Source organism: Gallus gallus, chromosome 11 (assembly GCF_016699485.2).
Source record: "Gallus gallus isolate bGalGal1 chromosome 11, bGalGal1.mat.broiler.GRCg7b, whole genome shotgun sequence".
In the NCBI taxonomy this organism is placed as follows: Eukaryota; Metazoa; Chordata; class Aves; order Galliformes; family Phasianidae; genus Gallus; species Gallus gallus.
Window position 1 is genome coordinate 1,836,975 of NC_052542.1, and position 22,707 is coordinate 1,859,681.

The window sequence follows — 22,707 nt, forward strand, 5'->3', positions numbered from 1 at the left end:
TGAGGAAGAGATCAAATGTAGGAAACCAAGGGGTATTGGTACAGCGCTTGGCAGAACTGTTTGTGTGCTGTTTGAAGCTTCTAACTTCATCCACTTAACTCCCCGTGTGTCCTACCTAGCACTGCAGAAAAGTAGAGATGCAACCTCTGATAGCATTTAAGCATTAACTTTCAAAATGACAGCTGCTCCCCCAGCCCATCTTCTAACAAATAAACAAACAGTTAAAAGCCTTTTCTCTCTTTGATATTAGTGGCAGAGTGGCTATTGATTTTTTTGGCCAGCCCTAATATAAAAATGGAATTAGAAAGCCTCCACTCAGCACAGCAACGGCATTAAAAACAAGTTATTCCTAAAAGAGAGACGACAGCGCCAGTCAATAGCTGACCTCTGCCACAGCAGACCCTGCCCATCCAGCTGCACAATTCATTTTTGAGCCAACCTGTTGTGTAATCCCACTGGCTCAGAGGGGCTGCGTACAGCACAGTGGCAGAAGAATGGGATGTGAGTACCCAGCTGCCATCAAAGGAATGCCTCCACAGAGGCACAAGAGGGCAGCAAAGTTGAAAAGAGCACCTCTGAACCCAACAGATGCGAGATTACGGTGGATCTTCAGACTGCAGGGCAGCAAGAGATCCCTACTGTCTTCTCTAAAGGCAGCATAAGCACGCTGACCAGCAGAGCGTGATCCAAAGGACTGAAAGCGTGCTTTATATCAATGGGAAGAATTTAAGAGACTGTAATCCAAAGCTGCATTCAATTCAAAATTCAATTAGAAACAGCCTCAGACAGCTAGGCTCAGAAAGCCCTTCAGCGTGAAACCAATTCTGTAGCTATGCTAGCTATCCATAAGGAATCACGTTACACTTTGGAAACAGCAGAAGGAGGACTTGCCCCGCATCTGCATGGATACACAGGGAGCTGTCAGCACAGTGGGCAATTGTCACATCTCGACGTGGTCATTCAGCCTTCTCAGAACAGCAGCACAGCCCTACAGGGCACGCTCAAGGAGCTGCACATCTGACCCAGTGCAACACCCAAAGTAAATCCTTCCAACAGGGATTTGAGAGTCCTTGCAGCGTGCTACGACCAGCACATCACAGACGGAACAGCAGCAAGCTGCACGCCAGCACTCACCCTCCGTCCCTGCTCCTCTGTGCGGTAGGCATGCCTGTACAAGCAGGAGAACACAGCCCCCGGGGGCATCAGCTCGCTGGTCTCATTCCAGCCATGGGTATGGCAGAGGCGGGAGGCATCGCCCTGGCACTTTCGGTAAAGGACCACATCCAACCTGCAGACACACAAAGCATCACTCACACTGCTGTTTCCACCACGCTCAAACCTGTGGCGTTGTGCTCTGAAATGCTTTCGAGGGGGGAAAAAAAAAATCCATTAGAAGTTTCAAACGTTGGCACATTGCTGTGTGAAGAGCAGAAGGCCTGTCACTCCGTTTAGAATCAATTCCCTAATCCTGCAGGAAGACATTAAGGCCTTTAATTGCAGATCAAACCCTCAGTGCTTCTTGAAGCGCCTCCCGTTCTCTCCTACAGCATGCCAGCCAAAGACACAATCGCCTCCTTGATGTGCTACAGCAGCACAAAAGCAGGTACACACTCAATCTTATGCATGCTTCATACTGAATCATAGAATGGCTTGGGTTGGAAGGGACCCCAAGGACCACCAAGTTCCAACCCCTACCATAGGCACAGCCACCAACCCCCAGACCTGGTCCCAAAGCAGGCTGCCCAGGGCCCCATCCAACCCAACCCAATTCTGAAACTAGTTTCATAAACACCTGAGTTTGGTTAATTGTCTGCTGTGGGTTTGTGCAAGCTGAAGACTCAGCATCCCTTACTTTTGCACACGAGAAGACTGCATGAGCAGATTTCTGCAGACAGTGTCTAATGACATTAAGGTGAAGGCAGAGAGATGCCCAGCCTTCCAGAAGGAGCTCCAGATTTCTCCAGCACTTCAGAAGGCAAACATCAAGTTACATCACTGGACCAAATTATGCAGAAGGTAAAGGTGGAATAAAAACATTACAGTTTTCTTACTGTACACCTATACTAGGCATTGAATAAAACAGTTTATCTCATCCACCTGCAGGGAACAGTGCGTGAATGGGAAAAGGGAGCCAATGATGCTCTGCCTACAGAAGGAATTAGAATTATCTTTACTCCCAGCAAAATGCAAATATTCCATTTTCCTTCTTCCAGTCACCAGTTTGACTCAATAAATTACCTGCTGGAAAGGTGGCATAAGCATGAGAACCAGCAACGATGGGGAAAACAGGAAAAAAATTAAGTATTCTTATCTAACTCTGGAGGCAGCCATTGAGGTGAGTAGCAAGCAGCCATGAAGCCATAAATTCTGCGGTCCACGAAGCCTTGTGCATTTTGGATGGAGAGAGTTCATAGTGCACGTCAGCTCTTAGCTGCTGGCAATGCTGCCCAGAGGTACAGCTGGGAGTCAGATTTCCTTAATGTCCCATTTGAATACCCTTTGCAGCAATGGAGGCCCATTTCTTGCAGCAGTTCCACCTGCGGGTTCAACTTCTTCACCTCTCGACCAAGGAAAGCCAAGCATTTATTCTTCCCTCATTTCTTGTGTTTAACAAATGCATACCTCACTCCCAGTCACCTCAACCCACACAGGCACAACAGCCTCTACAGACGTCTCAAACAAAGCACTGCCATGTTTTCACAAAGAAATAAGTAAAGTTGTGCTCCAGAGGGAACTGCATCACTCCACAGGCAGCCATCACACCCACAGGACCTGAGGCAAGGCAGAAAGAAGAGCAGGGAACCTCCCACCACAGCAGCTGTTTGTTGATCTTAACACTTTGTTCCCATAATTCTCTCTTCGTAGTGCTCACAGCAGATAAAACTGACTGCCACCGACACAGAAGGTGACCTTCAGCTTCACTGTGGCCAGAGAAAGTTCTTTTAAATAAAGATGCATTGAATTTCAGAGCTCAAACCTGCAGAAACCTCTTAGGGTTGTATCATTTCTTATATGTGAACACCCAATTTAAGTTAAAAAACAATAAACTGCTGTTCTAACCAGCTGCTGCCTCTCCTGTTCTAGATGGGTACAAAGGCCCTCCAGATCTGGAATGCTTAGCAGTTCTCTCTTCTCTGAGCAAGGCTATGCAATGCTGTTTTGCAAGGAGTTACTAATGCATACAGACACTCAATACAAGCACCAAGTGAGGATAATCCTTGTTTTACAGTACTCACTTCCAGTCCCGAGATATGAAATACTGGAGTTCCAGGAGCCGATGCTCACAGTCCTCCACCATCTTTTCCGTATACAGGTGCTCCATCAGGCAGGACAGAATCCTGAAACCAGAAGGAGAAAAGGTAAGTGTAATGCTATAATGGGATGAGAATAGCAGAGTGGCAAAGTCTTTGGCTACAAAAATGAGAATGAGAATTGCTCAAATGCAGCAGCCATGAATGTAGAAATGAAGGAAAAGAGCTGCTTGCCTTTGGAAGGCCTCAGGCAGGCAGAGATCTCTGGTAAGAGATACCCTCACCTCCACTGCCAGCCCTTAAGATCCTGTCTCCACCCCTTCCAGTCACTCAGGTGCAATGCTTGCACCTGAGCTCCCTGGGGTTGGCCCTGCCTTCCCACCAGGTGCTCCATCACTGCTTCAAGCCATGACTTAGCACTGCCGCTGCAGTAAGGAAGAGACTGAGCCTCCTTGTAACACTCAGTGCTGCCAAATCAGGCTCTCCAGCATACCGTAAGTAAGCCATTCTAACACAGCAAAGATGATCTTTCTCCTCTTTCACAAAGAGGACAAGCATGAACACACCACGTCTATACCCCCCAATTCCACCCTTTCAGTTATCTCAGCCAATGTGAGACATGACAAAATCAGAAGGAATATCTGATGCAAAGCCTAGCTCAGGAAACAATACCATCAGACCTGAAGACACAGCAGATGTTGGTCTGTGCAAAGGCTTGCTTGGTTAAGCAGCCCTTTCAAGGCTTGTTGTAACCCTGCAGTATGTGAGAGGCACCTACATGGGATCCCCGGACCGTATGTGCTTGCAGGCAGTCTGTATGACAGATTCACAGGCCTCATTCAGGGCTCGGTCGATGCGATAATCTGCACCAGGGTCCGTTTCTTGGATCAGCGTTTGGAGCTGGAAGAAAGAAACCATAGAGAGGAAAACTAAATATACACATACACACATGGAGAAGATCCAGGAGCCACGCTGAAACACAGGATGAAGCGTCACTGCCTGCTGCCCCATGCTGCAGCCCTTCCACAGGGGTCCTCCCCAAGCCTCCAAACATGAATTTGGGAAGCATTTGCTGGAGGGAGAGATGGAAACTCAAACGCACTCCATCCGCTGGTAGTGGGGAAGAGGCAGCTTTCCACTCTCTAGGTCATACTCAGCCCAACGTGTTTCACACCAGAGACCGAACAGCCCCAGAGCAGCCTTATGTTGCTGTTCTACAGGCAAACATTTGTAGCTGACAAACTGGGAGCAAAAAAGGGAGCTTGCTTGGAATGCAACTGCACACCAACATCAAACAGGCTGCGCTGCTACCACCTTGACACTTACTTAATGATTCTTGTCACCAGCCCTCAGCCCAGCTAAATCAAAAGCACACTCACAATTTTATCCTCCATCCTTCAAAGCTCACACCTAAACACCAGCCTGCAAACTTCAGGGGCACAGCCCTAGCATCACAAAGCACAGAGGGAGAAAAAGCATCAGAGAACCAGAGGAAATGAAAGGTAGGGCTATTTATCCAGTAGGAAGCTTGCAATCATGAAGACAGTGCCTTGCCTGGGAGGAACACGGCATTCCCTGGGCTGAAGCTAATTATGCCCAGCCGCAGCCTGGGGATGCAGGCAGCTCAGAAGGATGCTGCCCAGCAGGCACGAACTGCTGAATCAAGAAGTCCTGGGAATTTTTCAGAGAACACACAGAAAAGGGTTCATTTTTTTTCTCCTATGGCTGGCAGGGGTCAAACAGAAGACGGTTCAGGATCCACGTGGTGATCAGGTGGAGAAATGAGAAGTGGAATGAACTTCTCCAACTTCAGACAAGTTCGTTTAGCAAGGAGAAGAGCACGGTCACGTTCTGGTGCTGCGCACACAGCACTGGGATCACTGTGGCAGGCGTTACACAGAGCAGGATCATGTATGACTATGGGAATTACTCCCTCAAGGATGAATGGGTGAATGAGCCCTCCAACCTGACATTTGCTTACAGACAGATTAAGTACACTGGTCAGAGCACTACATAGGCAAGCATCTTCCTCCTGCCTCAGTGTTTTTGGTGCTCAGCCCCTCTTAGAGCTTCTTATGTTTGAATTTATTCTTCCTACTGCACATTACTGACGTTACCTTGTTGATGGGCAGCACTGGTTTTACTCTCTCTTTTTAAGGGACCCATTTCAGGATCCTCATTCTCAGGGACCCTTCTGTGTAACCTCCTTGCACAAGAGCTGCTGCAAAGGGCAGGCCAAAGAGCCCCCATCCCTGGAAGTGTCCAAGACCCATGGGGATGCAGCACTGAGGGGCATGGTCAATGGGCATGGTGGGTTGAGTTGGGGTTGGTCTTGGGGACTGGTCTCTTCCAACCCCAATGATTCTATGAAAGAATCAAATTGCATTTTCAGTGTTCCTAAGGACACTACTGAAAGCACTGGGACAAGGTTTTCACTCTGCCAATGTCTAGAGACAGGCCCAGGACTGCTTTCTCTTCCTTACAAGATTAACCAGAAAAAAAGTAAAAGCAGGAAGCTCATTTCAATGCAATAAATCAAAACTAAATCATATTTTATAAACTCAGCATTCAATTTGCTCATGTTGTCGCTGGCAGAGACCAGAACACATCACTGAACTTCAGGGGGAGTCAACTACCAAGCCCTGCTGCTGCATTAACTTACTGTACAGAGATAAGAACTGTGGTCTAATTGTAAGAGAACTAGGAAAAAAATACCATTAGAGATTTCCACAAACGTTCTTTTTCCTCCCAAAATATGGAAAGCTCACAGCATTCTGTGATAACATATGCAGACTTGCAACGTCCTGGCCTTGGGCTTTAAGCTACATTTACAGTGAAAATGGACTACAGTGGTTCCATGTACTGCAGGAGGTCAAGGCCATGCATCTCCCCAAACTCCTGCATCAGCAGTAGTGCTCCCTCAGCAGCTTTGCATCGATGTCACTTTTCCAGGCTTATCTCACATACACTGGCTGAAGGGTCATTAAAAACAGGATTAAGTATTAAAAACGTAACATCACATGAAGCAGTGCTAATGAGCTAGAACAAGCATTAAATAACTGCTTTCAAACAGGACACATCCGGGCCAAAATTAAAGTTTAAAAAAGGCAAAAGAACCAATCTAATTTCAGAAAGGTACTTTGGAGAGGAACGATCCTTTGCTCCAGTGGCTGCAGCTACACTGCCATGCAGCAGCACGCTGTGCCTGTCCCTGAACTGCCACGTCCATCACTCAAGGTGAGCAAAATGGCAACAACAGAACAAGTGGCAGCCTGCATGGAGATGATTCTGTGCACTTCCATGGTTAGAGCACAAGAGGAATAGAAGGGAGAAGGGATGCTTTAGAACAAGGATGAGTGGTGATGGCCTCATGTTGCACCAGGGGAGGGTCAGGTTGGATATTAGGAACAATTTCTGCTCCCAGAGAGCAGTGAGGCAGTGGTACAGCAGCCCAGGGAGGGGGGGAGTCACCGTCCGTGGAGGCATCCCAGAGCCATGGGGATGTGGCACTGAGGGATGTGGGCAGTGGGCACGGTGGGGGTGGGCTGGGCTTGGACCTGGAGACCTGAGAGGTCTCTTCCAGCCTTAATCATACCATGATTCTAAAACTTAAAGAGTTTCCCTACATCTTACATCCAGGACAAGGATCCAGGACGCAAGAACTGCTGGAGTTCAAATACAAAATCCAGAGCAACGCAACTCAAAATGTATTTTCTGAGAGGGAAAAAAACACATTACAAGTGTGCTGCCAGCCAGCAAGTTATACTTCATCCCACAGCAATTATACAGCTGCCTCCAGCACTCAGCAGCGCCCGGCAGAGCTGCACTGCCTGCAGCACAATCTCTGTGGCCAGGCAGAACATCAGCAGACAAATCGCTGCCTGCCACAGCTCTACCAACGCAGCAGCTCAGGATTGCAGAGACAGAAGAGCATCTCACCGCCTGCTGGCAGTTCAGCCCCACGTTGCCCTTCTCTCCACGCACGACTTTCATCAGGCAGTGCAGCGTGCGGCCCTTGCGGTGCAGCCCGGAGCAGTGGTGCTCAATCTCCCCACGGCAGCTCAGGATGATTTCTGGGCTCAGGGAGAAGTCTTCCATGAGCATGCGTCGGTAGTCCAGCATCTCTCCCTGGCACTCGCTGCTCACCTGCCGACCTAGGACAAGAGGAGACTGTGGTTCAGTGCTAATGTTTCTCAGCCAGGATATTTGATTTGAGTTTGAAAGAATAGGGGCCAGCTACAGCATAGAAGTCTATCTTAAGATGCTTACATCTGCTATAAGCTCTTCTGTAATCCCACGTAGACGGATTGTTTGGGAGTCAAAAGGAACACGATGGCTTTTGTTCTATGGCCCCCAAACCTATCCATCCATCTGCACCACCCCACGCAATGGAGGTCCTACGCTGCAACGCTGGCCCACAGGCAATATCACACAAGCACATGGAGGTGTGTAGAATAGTGAGTGCTCCTCCTGAGCCGTGCTTCAAGTGTGAGCCACGCTGCAGAACCAGTCTGCTGTGAAAGCAGAAGCTGAGAGCAGTAATTCAGGAAAGCACCTGCCCTACCGCAGGGTAAGGAAGAAAACTCCTCCCAGAGCAGCACACATTTCCACATCCATCAGAAGCGCTGAGTTATTCCAACTCACAAACACACAGATTGCTCGCAGCCTTACAGCAGTTCTTCCCTCTGTGCCAGAGGCACTGCAGCATGCAGACCTGCTGCTGAATTATAAGCCACATGTGCACGCCAAGGGGAAAAACAGTTCCCCAGAGCAGATGTAGAGGACACAGCGTGCCCACTTGATGCGTTATGGCAGTTTCACAGGGAACCTTTAACATGGTCCTGCGGCATAGGGCTCCCTTACACCTGCAGTGGAGTCAGTGGTGTTAAGACCTCTCCAGCTCATGCTGGCAGCACATAAAAAGAATGTTCTCACGTTTACCTTCATTGTAGATAGCTCCTGCACCTGTTACTTAGCTTTTGTTAAGGCATTTACTCCAGCTGCTGAAGCAGAGGAAGAACATAAAAGAAGCATAGGACTGAGAGAATATCTCCATCTTTCCCTGAGGAAATAAACAAGTTGCCTATTCTGTGTTCTAAACTAGCAGCATAGTGCTCGCTACAGAGGAGGAAAAAGAGCTCTTTGGATTACAGCGAGTAGAAGGATTTGTAATTAGACATCATTGGTGCAAGTGTCAGACAGAAGGTAACCTGGGAAAGGTGGCCATAAATACGCTCAATGTCCAACAGAAACTTGAAGTCCACAGCCTAGCAAGTCGCACTTCCTGAATCAAGGCCACGTACCTCTGTGCACAGCAGACTCCAGGCACATCAGCAGGTAGGAGAGCCTGGCTTCCCGGGAGCGGGGCAGGTTCTCCACGTTGCAGCGGTACTTCTTCAGGTCGCTCTTACAGGACTTGGCCAGTGAGTAGCTGACTTTGTAGTCCTGGGCAATCAGCTTCTGGCGCGTCGTCAGCGCGTCACGGCACTGCGGGAGGCACCAGGAGGGCAATTAGCTTCCATGTGCTCATGGCAGAGAGCTGGATCTGTTGTTACATGTGTTCTAAAAGAAGCCCGGGGCTCTAAAATTCATGCTCTTGAGCTGGGCAATGGTTAAATCTGCCTCTTCCTACAAAGTGGTACGGCTGACAATCCACACTGAGGTCAACAGATCAAAGGTTTCAAAGGCAGATTGCAGTGAACTGCACGTTATGGAGGGCGAAGGCTGAGCACGACTCATTCTCAGGACCTAAGATGAGTTGCTGACATTTATCCCAACGCTGGGGCATGCTCACCCCATGCACTCAAGAAGCAACTCTTCCCAGTCACATCTGCAGACAGCGTGCTGCGTGTTTGTTCTGCAGCACAGCAATCAGATGGCAGCACTGGTACACACCCTGATCCCTGGGGGTGCCTTCCAAATGGGGCTCACTTCCCTTTCTTACATCACTTTTTTGCCTTTTCTCCCCTTCCTTCTCATACCTACTCCAGAACCCAGAAGCCCCACTGTGAGATATTCCCATCCTCTCCTCCATGCTCCATGCCATGCCCAGGGCCTTGGGAGCAGAGAGACTTGAAGCTGTGGATGCAGAGAGGTATGAACTCACAGAATCCCTTATCCCCAAGGCTGGTGCTCTGCAAATTGCACCCTCAGCACACTCCTACCAAAGCTGTGGCTTTGTCTGACCTCTCAACGCCTTATATTTGTACCTGACAAGGGTTGGGCAGCTTACCAGGCCCTGCAAAAACAGCGCTGTCTCTGTACTGCCAAAAACAGGCCAAGCAAAGATAGCAGACCATTTCAGCAGTGCATTTATACAGCATGAAGCTTTGTTTCGAGCCCTCGGGGACAACTAATTCACTAAATTGGAGCTAAGCTTTCATACAGCTAACGCACTTAAAGGAAAGGAAATGAGTCTGACCCCCCCAGGCCTCAGCACGGGGCTCCTCCAGCACAGCTTCTGGAGAGGGCCTCGCAGACACCCATCTCTGTACCCTTTCAGACAGTTGATATCATCCCATTTAATTCCAGCTTCTACAACGATGCTCCTCAAGTCACTGAAGGCATTACCACCTTCCCAAAGCATCTACGTTAACACAGTTGCAAACAAACTGCTTTCAGGATGGACTTTCCAGAACTACTTTATTTGCTATTGGAAAGCACATCCTCAGGATTAGCACAAGGAAAACGCCAGTAACAACCCCGTGTCCTTCCCATGTAATCTGCTACTTCCTGGTCAAGATTTTTGTTTCAAGGCTTTAGAAAGTGAAGCACACACTGTCCTGTGCTGGGACATCTGGACGCTGTTTCTGATCTGTACATTATGATGTACAAGAAGGCTCTGTCAAGAAGGGAGAAAAAGAAGATCCAGGGAACTACAGGCCAGGCCCAGCCCTACTGAAAAATAAAGATAAGGGGACTGGTGGTAACCGACATGTGAGGGTGGTGACACACTGGAACAGGCTGCCCAGAGAGGTGGTGGACTGCCCATCCCTGGAAGCATTCAAGGCCAGGCCAGATGGGGCTGTGAGCAACCTGGTCCAGAGGGAGGTGTCCCTGCCTACAGCAGGGGGGTTGGAAGAGACGATCTTAAAGGTCCCTTCCAACCCAAACCATTCTATGACATATCCAAACTGACACCCAGCATGAGGCCACTTCTACTTGCACCACAGTCACAGCGTTACCACCCCAGCTCCAAGCCTGCCTTCCCAAATCACCCACCCAAAAGCTCTGATTTATTGAAAACCTTCAACTTTAAAGGCTGTTACTTGACTGCAATTAATTCAAGCTATCAGCACGTAGCTGGAAACACAAGCAAATCTGTTAAAGCAGTCAGCTATCCGACCACGTAGATGATGGATTTTCCTCAGCGCTGGAAAAGAATGAGGCAGTTTGAACTGATGAACAACCCAATGGCTTTTGCATTAAGGATTCCTCTCAGCGAGGCAGATACCCACCTTCTCACTCATTGATTCTTCAAACTTGTGATTAAAGAGGCACTTGTAAACTCGGCCTTCCCCAGCCTGAGTCTGTGAAGCAGAACAGCAACATTTGCCATTAAAGATAAGATGCCTAATGCTTAACAAGCAGGCTAAACTACCCCAGAAGGGATTTGGCTTTTAAACTAGAAATATATTAAAGTTAATATTTCAAACAGCAGCGATAGCTTCTGCACCACGGTTCGTAGTTCTTAAATCTGGTCACATTCAGCACGTGGCCCATCAGCAGATAAGAGCCAATACAAACCAAGCACGCTTACCTTTGCCTCCTCCTCCCCATCTGAGTGGCTCCACTCCCTTTCACACCAGCTGACACCCACTCAAGCGTGTAAGTCAATTCAGTCCATTAACCCACTAGAAATGATACTTTTCTGTTGGGTGACCGAATCCAATCCCACATTCATTGGGAAGTGACAGCGACGAGGTGCCTGCTCTCAGCATCACAGCCCTGGGCTCCACCCTACCATTGCATTCCCCTTCCCAGTGTGGTTTTGTATTTCATTCGTAAGGGATTACAGCAGAAAGGAAGGCAAGAGGACTACTCACATTCTCACAGAATCTCTCCCTGTCGTCTCGGCAGGCAAAGTAGAGATGGCGGTCCAAGTGGAAATCATCCGAAGAGAGCTCTGCTACGCGGAGGATCGCCTTCTTACACTGATCAGAAACCTGAACACGAGGGTCGTTCTCCTCTGCCTCTTTCACCAGGCCTTTTTCCAGGCATGCCACCACCTCTCCCTGGGAGTGGGCGTCCTGCATGAAAAGAGCAAGAGAGCACTCGTGTCACAGCACTCACACAGGGAAGCAGCCCGTGGCTCTGTGAAATTAAGCTACAAGATCACGTACAGACAGGCTCCAGAAGTTGAGTATTACCCACGCTGACACGAGGCATCAGTCAGCTCACACCTGCCCTATCACACGCCTTACACACTGCCACCCTGACGGTCACCTTGCTGCTAACCCCCCCGGTGCTGCTAACCCCCCCGGGTTTGTTTTAACGTGCCCTAATGAGATTATCACTACTTAAGTCACGCTGCTCGGAGCACTTCACCAGAACAGCCAAATTATCTTTCATCCAACATAGCTCTCTTTGCACCATGGCAACGGCGAGCAGCAGCATCACGCTAAGAACATACTTGAGGGAGAGAAAAACCCAAGTTCCTCCATGCTGAGACAAGCCTTCACTTTGGGTGGTGATCATTAGCGATGCTAAACAGGCCACAAAGGAACTCCGACCAAATGTAGGCTTCTCTATGCTAATCCCCCTGCAAAGGGAATTAAAACCTTGAACGTGCTCAGCAGCAGATGAAGTCTGAGACAAAGCAGCCCTGGCCCAGCACTGCTCCCCCCCGTCCCACAAGCCCAATGGGGCCTGGGGCCACAGCTGGTGACTGCAAATAGAGAGCTGTGCTTTGTGTGAGGGCCCAGGCGAGGCAGGACAGAGCTGACTAAAGCTCCATTCCCCTTTCGCTGTATTCTCTGTGTGTTTAAGAAAGAGAATCCCACTCCTACACTTTCACAGCAGGCCCAGTCCCTCTAGAAAGAAGAGGGATTCTTGAGCTGATCTCTCCGAGCCTCCTCTCAACCAAGCTCTTAAGCTGATCTCCATAAGCACAACCAGGACTACCCAAAGCCATGCAGCTTTCTGTGCTGATATTGCTGGTTTAGTTCTGCCACACCGGGAGCGCAAGCAGGATCTGACGATTAAAAGCCATAAACAAAACCCAGATGCAGCATCCATTTAAGAGGGCTAAAAGTAGCTTTCTCCTTAAAAAGCAGGAAACCCCCCAAACCACACTGCAAACGCCCTGGTGTTTGTTTACTTTCTCCTCTGAGTGGGAACTGGCCAACCTCCATCCCGGCCAGGTGATGGCACCTCTCAAGGAATGTGCTTATTTGTCAGCAGCCGCTTTAGGACTGACCTAACAGGGACCTGAGGAATAATACTAGTTATAGGGTACATCTGCCACGTTCCTTAAAATTGCCATTTAGCCATAACCACGCTGAACACCAACCCTATTCCCCAAACCTCTGTGGTCAGACAGGGACAGTAATTACAAACGGGCATGGGGAAATGATGGCAAACAGCCATTGGAAGCTGCTCTGGTAGTGCTGCACTCAGCTGGGAGGTGCAGCAGGCCACCGTGCCCCCTGCTCACCTGCAGCATCCCACAGCCAGCCTGCAGGAAGGCACAAGGCAAGCTGCTTCTGCTGGGAAGGGCAGAGGCTTCCAGCTTTCTTCCAGCGTGGTCAACAGATACTTATTTTTAACCACCTAAAGGAAACCTGATTTGCAGATGCAGGATACTGAATGCTGTATTTTGGGGACGCAATAAGCAACGACCTTACGGGTTTTGGATTCGGAGAACACTGTGTAATGCTGGCTACCCTGTACTAGAGCAGTTTTAAAACACCCCAGACTTAACATGAATAGAAGTGTGCACAAATCAACAGGGCCAGCTCTTGAAAGATGCAGTTCTCCCCTTTGTCTCCTACCTCTGAGCATTCGTGTGCTTCCTTGGAGCGCTCCTGAGCCCACCTGACACAGCCTGGGAGATGCATTAAACTCACCTGGGCTCATCTTCAGGCAGAGCCGAGCCCTGAGCTGACCTCTGTCACCACAATGCCTTTGAGATGCAGCTAAAGAAGCTCCTGACTGTTTGTTCAATAGCACACGAAGGCAGCCATGCTGCTGCTTAAGGAAAGAACACGGGCAGGACTTGAAAACAAGGCTTGGAGAAGCCTCAGCTTAACTGCTCGTGGCAGTTTTAAAGACACAAAGAAGCAACTTGATTGTCAAAGCTTGATTAAGTTTAAAGCCAAATGCTCAGCCCAACTGGACACAGCCAGGCACAGAGCATGAGGAAGGACTGCCAGCTTACCACATCTCTGCCAGGAATCCGTAAGGCATAGGAAAAACCCAAGCAGGATCTTTGTTTGTCACCTCACTGAAGTGTGCTACAGCTTCTCTAGTTTTACAAGGCTTTAATTATTGGCCAACAACATACTGCAATTGATGCTGCATCACCTGACAGTGGCAGAGGTCTGCTAAACACACAGCAATCATCTCACCTGGGGTGCCTCGCATCACCTTATGAAAGACGTATGTGGCTCCACAGAGGATGCAAGCAACTTCCCAACACTGCACCAAAGCCAACTTCAGCGCCATGCTTTGAGACACTTTAACTCTTCAGACCAAGATTCAACCTCTGGGCACACGTCTTTAGGCCACGACAGAACCTAAAATCCCTCATTTCTTACTAGTCCTTTCTCACTGCCTCCCATCTCCCCCAGTACAGCTCAGGCTCTGCCATTCCTGTTTGCTTTACTGTCATTTCCAGAAGCTCCTCCCGACAGCCTTCATTCCACCTGGGATGGGTCACACAGCTTACACTGAAGCCACCCTCTTACAGCTGATAATCAGTTCCATCTGGGACATCCTGGCTAAACCCAAAGCAGCCCCAGCACAGCAACCCACCACCCATCCATCTGCTACGAGTGCACCTATTACTGGGACCAGGAAAGCAGGGGGCCCATTCTGACAGGCAGCTCAAGAAGAAAAGCTCAGTTACAATTACTAATTTCAATTTCAAGTTAGACCCCCATTGCACGAAGACAATGCAAGCTTTAAACACCAGGAGACCACAGTCACTACACAGAGCACAACGGCCAACTGGAAAGGCGACTGAAACTGCTACGAAATATTTCTCCTCCTCTAACTGGAGGAAAAGAAACACAAAAGAGATGCATTACAAAACTTAATGCTTTCAAATGACGCATCCACCACCTTTCTGCTGCACGCAGACTGAGACTTGCAGCAGAGAAAGCCAACGAGGAGCGCTGAAGAGAAAGCCCAGAAAGCACTGCATCAGGAACAACAAAACCAGCAGGAACAGAATTCAATTAGGAAGTAAAAAGAGAGCTAAAACAAAGAAAGAAGCATGGGAAAGGCAAACACTTGGCTGGCAGGAGGCAATGCAATTCCCCAGTACTTACACAAGTGCCTTTTACAGGTAGAGAAGGCAGTTTATTCCTGTTACCATGATGAAGCTAACAGAGACAGCACTGCAACCTGCCAGCAGCCTGCTGTGGGTGCAGCAGTGCTCCTCTCCATAAAAAAAGAGATGCATCTGTGCCCCATCTCCTCCTCAGGTGTCCAGCCCCTACTTATCGCATTCTCAGCCACACAAAAGGCCAATGATTATTTCTCTACAGGCAACTCTCAGAAGCTGCAGCGTGGAAGCAAAACCTGAACCGGCATCTGATGGGAGCAAATGAGATGAGATTTCTCCATAGCAGAAATGGGATGGAACAGAACATCAACAAAAGAAACGCTTGCATAGCCATTTATAGCTGTTCCCAGAGCAGCGCAAAAGACTTCAATTGCTCTGAGTGCCAAAGATGACAGCCTAACAAAAGAAATTATGACAGACTGCCGTGCTTTCACAAACCAAGGCATAATATTCTGGGTTGGGTAGCAAGAAAGTGAGGAACATGCATAGAAGCGTCCCCCCGCCAGCTGCCTTGTGCCCACGGCCACCCAGGAGCTGACTCTGCTCTGGGCAGAGAAAACAGTGCAACCTGTCAGTGCCCTGAGGGCTGGGATCAGAGAAGGGGCAGCAGTCCCCATGGGGCTGCCAAGTTACACACACAGGAGCCTAGCAGCACTGCCTGCACTTTTAATGTGCAATCTGGCACGCTCAGGAAACCCATCAAGATTCTCTTCCTCAGTCGGATCCCTCCAACCATGGCTATTTTAATTGGAATTGATTTTAATTTGGCCATGCCATGGCTAACAGGCGGACCTGGCAGCCAGGGCTCCTGTATGACACTCCTCATTCCACACTGCCTGTTAAAAGCAGCATCCCATTTCACGAGACCCTCCAGCCCAGGATGAGGAGGGAGCCCTTATTTCACGGACAGAAGCAGTTACTCAGCTGCTACCAGGCTGAACTCACAGCGCCTGCAACTTCCCCCCTCTTCTAGGGCTGCCTTCTTCTTGAAAGCAAGCACTGAATTTTGTGCTTTCTGCTGCTGGAATACAGCAGGACTTCAGTTAATACTCTATGGACGCAAAGCACACATCTCAGCCAGGAAAGACTGGCTGATACAACTAAGCATCCGATTGCCTTCTTGTTCTTGGTGTTTATTCTTGTCTTTTAAAGAGAAAAGCGTATTACTGTAACATGTTTTTACATCCTTGTGAATAGCTCACAGGGTGATTTTATCCATAAAGGTAGAAACTTACCATAAAACAAGGCACTCCCTCACGCAGCACTACACACTTGCTGCCCACATTACTAACGCAGGGAGAGACAGCACAATGGTGATAACTCACACCCAGTGACCACAAACTGCTTCTGCATCAACCTCCACTCCCGTTCTGTATGGCAAAACCCAGCACAGGGTTACAGGCAGTACAAGTACCCGGGGTCACACTGTAGCAAGGACCATTCTCTTTTGGGGTGGACAGAGGAAAGAGAGAGCGAGCCAATAATAAGACCTGACCCCCCCCATCAGCATCTCTGGATACCTTTTCCCCGGGTCGGATGCTGCCGCATTTCAGGAGGTTGATGTCAGCCTTGCAGTCGTCCATGAAGCCGCAGATCAGCCGGTAATCGCTGAAGATAATGGCTGTCATCTTGGTGATGTACTGATGGCACTGGTACTCCGTGATGTTGCCTCTGTGATCCACCAAACACGACACCAAGAAGCCTTTGCCAACTGGTTCATCTGCACACTCCTTGATCTGATAAAATAGAAACACATGATCGAAATACAGTGGTTGAGGCATCTGGAGAAAGCAAAGGCAGTGACCTTGAGGGCTGGAAGCCTTCTTGCTCAATAGCCATCTTTCATAACAACCACGCTGAATCCCTGCAATCAGGAGCATTTGTATGAAAAATTACAGTTTGACATCCTTTATTTAGAAAACAGGGAGTATTACAGCATCACTAAATCACACTTGGACCCACGTGAACCACTCGACCCCTCGTACAGTGCAGCATTCTGGCTGGAAGCAAGACCAATCCAAAGGCCAACACAATATTTATGGAAGCATTTATAGCTTGCTGGAAGCTGCAAATATCACTGCGGAGGAAAACTCTCCCCAAACTGGCTTTTAATCAGGCTCACCAGCGTTCTTTACGCCAAGCTTCATCGCAGGCAGAGAGCAAGCAAGCCTGCTTCCAGAGCTGCAGCTTTGGTTTGGGAGCCATGAGCCAAACCAGTGCACCGCCCTGGCTCGTATTATTGAAAGCAATATGAGGAACCACAGCTCAGCCACACAACAAGAACACACTTACCTATCAGTGAAAGCAAAACGGGCTGACACTGTGCTAGCGGTCTATGCCAACAGGGCTTCTGTAGAAACACCCTTAAAACTAGTGGAATTGCTTATGCACCTGCCCCAGGATCAGACAGCAAAAGATCGTGCAAGATTATTGCCATTTACCCAGCTCGTTTTTGTCTTTAAATGAAAACCACTCACCAAATGGTGAAATAGCAGCAATTCATGCTGCTCACCACAACTTCAGCACAACGCTGGTGGGGACGCATTTAGCACAGCTCAAGTTCTGTGCCTTCCCTGCTGCTTTTAGACATCACGTCCCAGATTTAGAGGGCATCATTTACAACAACGCCAGATTGTCACTGTACAGAAGTGGTAATTACACAGACTGTTAAAAGAGCATTTACAAGAGCGCCTTGGTAAAAATCCTGCAGCAGCTACGTGATATAAAACGGGGTGGGAGGGGAAGTATCCTTCCATGACTGCAAGAAGTGGAATTCAAGAGCTTTGGCAGCGTTTGCTTTTGGGAGCTACCAAACTCCAAACAATGCAAACCTTCAAGACAAGCTGCTTTCCTTCCACTCTGCACCTCCCAGCCTTCTTTTACGAGCCACGTTCCTTGATCCCTCCCTACACTGAGTAATGCTTTCCCACTAGTGCTAGTCTTACCCAGCTCAGCTTACGCCAAGAGAAGGAGCAGAACCTTCACAGCCTGCAAAGAGACAGCAATCAAGCACCCTTCACTCACACCACTAACTCCCCAAGTTTTGGGGCCAGGCTCCTGCTGACAGCCTCCATTCCTCAGATCTTTGTGAGCTTCTCTTTAACTAACTGAAAACTCTGTCAAGAAAGGCGGATGGTGCAGGTGAGTACACAAGGAGACACGGGGAACCACTGCTTAGCTGCTCAGCACTGCGGCATTCCTGCATAGCGAGCAGACCTGCATCACCAGAAGTCCATCCTACAGAAAATAAACATACAAACCAGGGTTGCAAACAATCTGCTATTCGTGCAGCTGGCTTCAGGGAAACCTAGGTTAAGGGCCACAAAGGAGCCACTATCTAGAGCAAACTGTATGTTTCAGAAAGCCTTTTGGCAGAGGGCAGGCTGTTACTCTCACTGCAGAGGAGCTTGCAGCTGCAGGGCTTACCCAGAACATTGCTGGCACGTGGTTCTCCACCATAAGGAGAGGAGAAATTCTCCTTGTGCCACAACAGCAGTGTGCAGTGGCTTACCTCTGCGATGGTGGACTTGCAGACTTCTCTGGCCACGGACTCAAACTTGGGATCTGTAGTCAGGTTCAGCTTGTAGTTCCACAGGAGCTAGAGAGAGCATTTGTAGAAAGAGGGTTTAAGAACTGCCCATGGAGGAACTGCTGCTCTGCTTCAGGAAATAATCAGACATCAACATTCCAGATCGGTATCATCATCCTTCTACAGCACAACAATCAATGCAAAGTCTCCTTGACAACAACTTTGTCTCCTCATTTCTGCAGCACATTTCTGATCTTAAACAAATTCAGACTGCCAGAAATCATTCTGTAAGGTCACGGGCTGACTCACTGGAAGGAAATACAGCTAATGAAGACATCCACGCAACCAAAGGGGAAAAAACAGTGGGAGCTGTAAGATGCTACCTGCTGCCCATTTAGCTACGTTTTCAGTCCCCCACACCTCTGAGCCGTGGCTCATCAGCCTGACACAAACCATTTAACAAAGTCCTCAACACGAGCAGATTTGATGCTGAACGCCTAACTAAAGGCTTGCAAAAAAGGGACAGAGACTGCATCCAGGCCCTGACTCACTGCCCTCCACGAAGGGCTGCACCCAGACAACTCTGTGCATGCAAACGCCCTTCAGACCTGCAGGATCTCTTTTGCTGAGCAGACTCATCCATCAGAGACGGGGCTGCAAAACACCACAGTCAGGGTGGCAGGAGCCAGAGATGAGCTCATGCAGAAGCCCGGATGCATTGGGTCACCCTGCAAGAATCAATCTGGGACGTTAGGCTCTGCAGGCAGATCCACGCCTCGGCTTTCTTCCCGAGGCACCACTAAGTGAAAATAAAGGGTAAGAAAGCAAAACCTCGGCAAATTAATAGCCAAAGATGCTGCCCGAGAGCAGCGCTATTGGCTCATCTGTTTTCCTCCAGAAATTTATGCTGTGTTTAAACAGAGATTAAACAGCTTCAAGAATTCTATTTCTAATGCTCTGCCTTCACAGTGGAAGCCAAATGAATAACAAAAATGCTCGAGTTTTGTCAAACTTCTCTTCTGAGATCCCAGTTGTAAGCCAGGAGCTGGGAAAGCAGGGCAACGTGCTCACACAGAAGGAGAGCAGCTCTGCACCATCTCTGAGACGGCGGAAGCGCACACAGAGCTAAAAACATTCCACCTTCACACCTCCTGGCACGGCTCTGCAGTGGTGAGAAGCTAAATAAAGAGATCCCAGGGTATTTTGGAAGGCATACGTTGTAAACATCCACGTTGAATAAACAAAGAGAATGAGCAGGGAGGTCGTCCCTGCAAAGAGCATCTCCCAGCCAGGACCAGAAGGACAAGAATGAGGTGTAAGAGCATAAAAATGCACTTGCAAACCTCAGAGGGCCTTGGCATGAGATCTCTGCAAGGCAACCATCCCACAGCCAGAAGAGAGGTTACATTTGTGGCTTAAAAACACAGATTTTGAGCCTCAACAACATTTTCCCAGGAGAAGACCAGCAGCTGTAAAACCAAAGCTAAAAACTCTGCTGGGAATGCCCAGTTGGACAGCACGGCCAGGGTTTGTTTTGGCATATATCGCTAATAAACCGAACGACGGCTTCTCAAAAGGCTCTGCCTTTTTTATTTTACCCCCCTACGTAGAGTCAGCCTGACAGCCTGAAACCTGGCTAACAGTTTGCTCAGTTAAACACAGCACTGCGAGGAAATCTGTTCCCAAAGTAGCCAAGCAGTTCAAGCTGCCTCGAAATATCACACCCCCATGGCATTCTGCAAGCAAGTCGAAGAATTTAGCAGCTGTGAAAGCAACACAGAAGGCTTCAACAGCCGAAACGAAGAGATTAAATTCAGTGCTGCTCACGTCTCTCCAGAAGGAGCACAGCACATCGCTCCCAGTGATACACAGGAACGGGAACCACCCCCCATGTGCAGACCAGGAAGGATATCTGCTGTGTTCCTCCGATACAGAAGTTTACAGTGCTCCCTTTGGAAGTTTCCAGTAGGAATATGCTGGCTGCTCTTGGTCACAGAAGTCGTGCTGTGCTCTTCCTCCATAGGCCAGCAACTCGAGTGCATCCTAATTAAGGCTTCCTGCAAACTCCACGTAAAGTACTTCAAGCTGGAAGGGATGGGGGCTGCAGAGGGCCCGGTGGGAGGCAGAAGGAAACAAAGCAATACTTACGTGGTTGCAGTCTGAAGAGATTTCGTTGTCTGGCTGAAAGGAGATCAGAAAAAAAGAAGTGTCAGTTCACGAATGTATTTAACACACAAGAATACAATGATAGAAATGAACACTTTGTCCCGTTTTCATTGGGAAAAAATGACACAGTGGAAGTGTTAAAAAGCTGCACGGTAAGGTGATGGCATCCAAGCACCCGCAAGGCTTCGGGTACCCTATGGGATGGAAGTGGCACTTCCATGGGATGGAAGTGGCAGCACTGAGGGGGATGCCACAAAACCGTGGATAGGCACACCTGGCCCAATCGCCCCAAGCAACGAAGCCAAACTGCACCTGTGGGAAATGCCAGGCTGACACCCACTGCAACTGAAGGGGTTTAAAGGAGCAGCACAAAAGCACTGACCAAGAAGCAACCCTGACTCAGCAGGCTCTGCTCACCAACAGCCCAGCCACCCAGAGCCAGGGCGCCATCAGCACCAACAGGTCTATGGGAAAAAGGAAGCACGGGAAAGGCTTCCAAGTCCGTAATTACAGCCATTACCAACCAACACACTGCTGTTCTGAATAGCAGGAAGTGGCAGAAATTACCTTCCAAACAAAGAGCCTACCTGATGGCTCACAGCCATTCCTTACAGCTTGAGCAGACTGCCACCTAAAACCACCCCTCCGAAGCAATCGTCGGCTTGAAAATTAGCCTTTAAAATGCTCGATATCCTAACAAATGCCTGTTCAGGATCCTCAGACCACAGGGCTGGCTCTCACAACTGAAGCACCATGACAAAACCCAGGCTGCACCACCTGGAAGCAGCAGCTCCAGCTTTCTGCACCCAACTTAATCACTCTGCAGGACGGAAGCTTCAGACTACAGCCAACTTCAGAAGCAGACAAACACCCTCCATGGACGGTGCTGCTTCAGTCTGTCAGTTTCTTTGCAACGTCATATGAATTAGCACTACGATGACCCCATAGAGGAGGGACATACCCAATAAACAGACGAGCAGGAGAACCCAGAAGGGCTGGGGAGCACTTCCCAAAGCACCCCACTTACTCGGGCATCCTGCAACCTCATTAGCTTTGCTTCACTTCCATCAAAGATTAACACTCGGTGTGGTTTTTATGGAGAGATGAGCCCAAGCAGATAACAGACTGGTTTGCACCGGCTTGGGAAGTTCAGGCAAGCTTTTCTGGAAAGACAGGACATCTGAACGCTGCGCATTAAAATACGAGGCTGAGAAATCAAGCTTTGTTCTTCTGAGAAAGGCCATGAAGATACACGGGAAATAAGGCAGCTTTGGCACTGCATACATTGACAGCTCAGCAGCTAAGCTTGCAGAAGTGAGGGATGCAGCCACCAATGCTTGATACAGAACAAGATGACCCCTGGCCAGCTCAGCTGCTCCTCACCTCCCACCACGGTGAGTGCAGGAGGGGCAGTGCCAGCTGCTCCTCCCCACCAAAAAGGAGCAAAAGGGAGAGAAAAAGTATTTTTACCTTTTGCATCCCATTCCCTGAAGGGCTGAGTTTTTGAGGAAGGGGAAGAGAAATCTCTGCAACAGCAGTGCCTTTCTGAGGAGGCTGCACCCACCCAATTCACCCCAAAAAGCAGTTCCAGAGCAACACGCTTCTGTAGGAAGAATGAACCGTGGAAGAAAACGGAAAGCTGGGTCTTGAATTACCACTAGGAAAAGCAAGAAGAGCTGCTCTGTGCCACTGCCAGGCTGCAAACCTGATAAACAGTGGTCACGAGGCATGGGGCAGTGGGAACACCTGGCACCACATGACAGTTGGGCCCGAGGGAATGGAGGACGCTGAGAGCTCCTCCTACATGCATGCCCAAGGATCAAGATAAGGGATCTAAACCCAATTCACACCACTGGATTTTGGTGAGCAAGGTAAGAATCCCAGCAGGCTACCAAGGATGAAGCCTCTCATCCCCCAGTCTGTCTGTACAGCCAGGGCTGCCCCTTCCCCCGTGCAGAATCTGGCACTGCTCTGGTTAAGTCCATGTGGTTGGTGATTACCCAGCTCGCTGTTTTGTTTGGATCTCTCTGCAAAGCCTCTCCACCCTCAGCAGAGTCAACAGCTCCTTCCAATCAAGCATCACCAGTGACGGACAGCTATCGGCCGTGGGCAGCCTTCAGGCACCAGGGACAATGCGGGACGGGCCCAAGCAAAAGCCAACAAGAACCAGCATGCAGTGAAGCAGTAAAACAAGAAGGCGATTTGCTTACAGTGGGTGTTCTCTGCCTAAGCTCTTGTGCAAAGATCAGGAG

The 22,707-nt window shown here is 49.1% G+C and overlaps 1 protein-coding gene across 2 annotated transcripts in view; it reads right to left on the minus strand.

Moving 5' to 3' along the window:
• The window catches only part of GLG1 (golgi glycoprotein 1), a 59,263-nt gene that overhangs the window by 14,457 nt on the left and 22,099 nt on the right, over positions 1-22,707 (minus strand). For both annotated transcript variants that reach the window (NM_205496.2, XM_040707015.2), the window contains exons 2-11: positions 20,438-20,470; positions 18,272-18,358; positions 16,281-16,496; positions 11,297-11,500; positions 10,709-10,780; positions 8,555-8,738; positions 7,191-7,405; positions 4,030-4,151; positions 3,237-3,338; positions 1,135-1,288 (exon numbers count right to left, since the gene is read on the minus strand). In NM_205496.2, coding sequence (NP_990827.1) covers positions 1,135-1,288; positions 3,237-3,338; positions 4,030-4,151; positions 7,191-7,405; positions 8,555-8,738; positions 10,709-10,780; positions 11,297-11,500; positions 16,281-16,496; positions 18,272-18,358; positions 20,438-20,470 — 1,389 coding nt within the window. The remainder of the gene's footprint in view (positions 1-1,134; positions 1,289-3,236; positions 3,339-4,029; positions 4,152-7,190; positions 7,406-8,554; positions 8,739-10,708; positions 10,781-11,296; positions 11,501-16,280; positions 16,497-18,271; positions 18,359-20,437; positions 20,471-22,707) is intronic.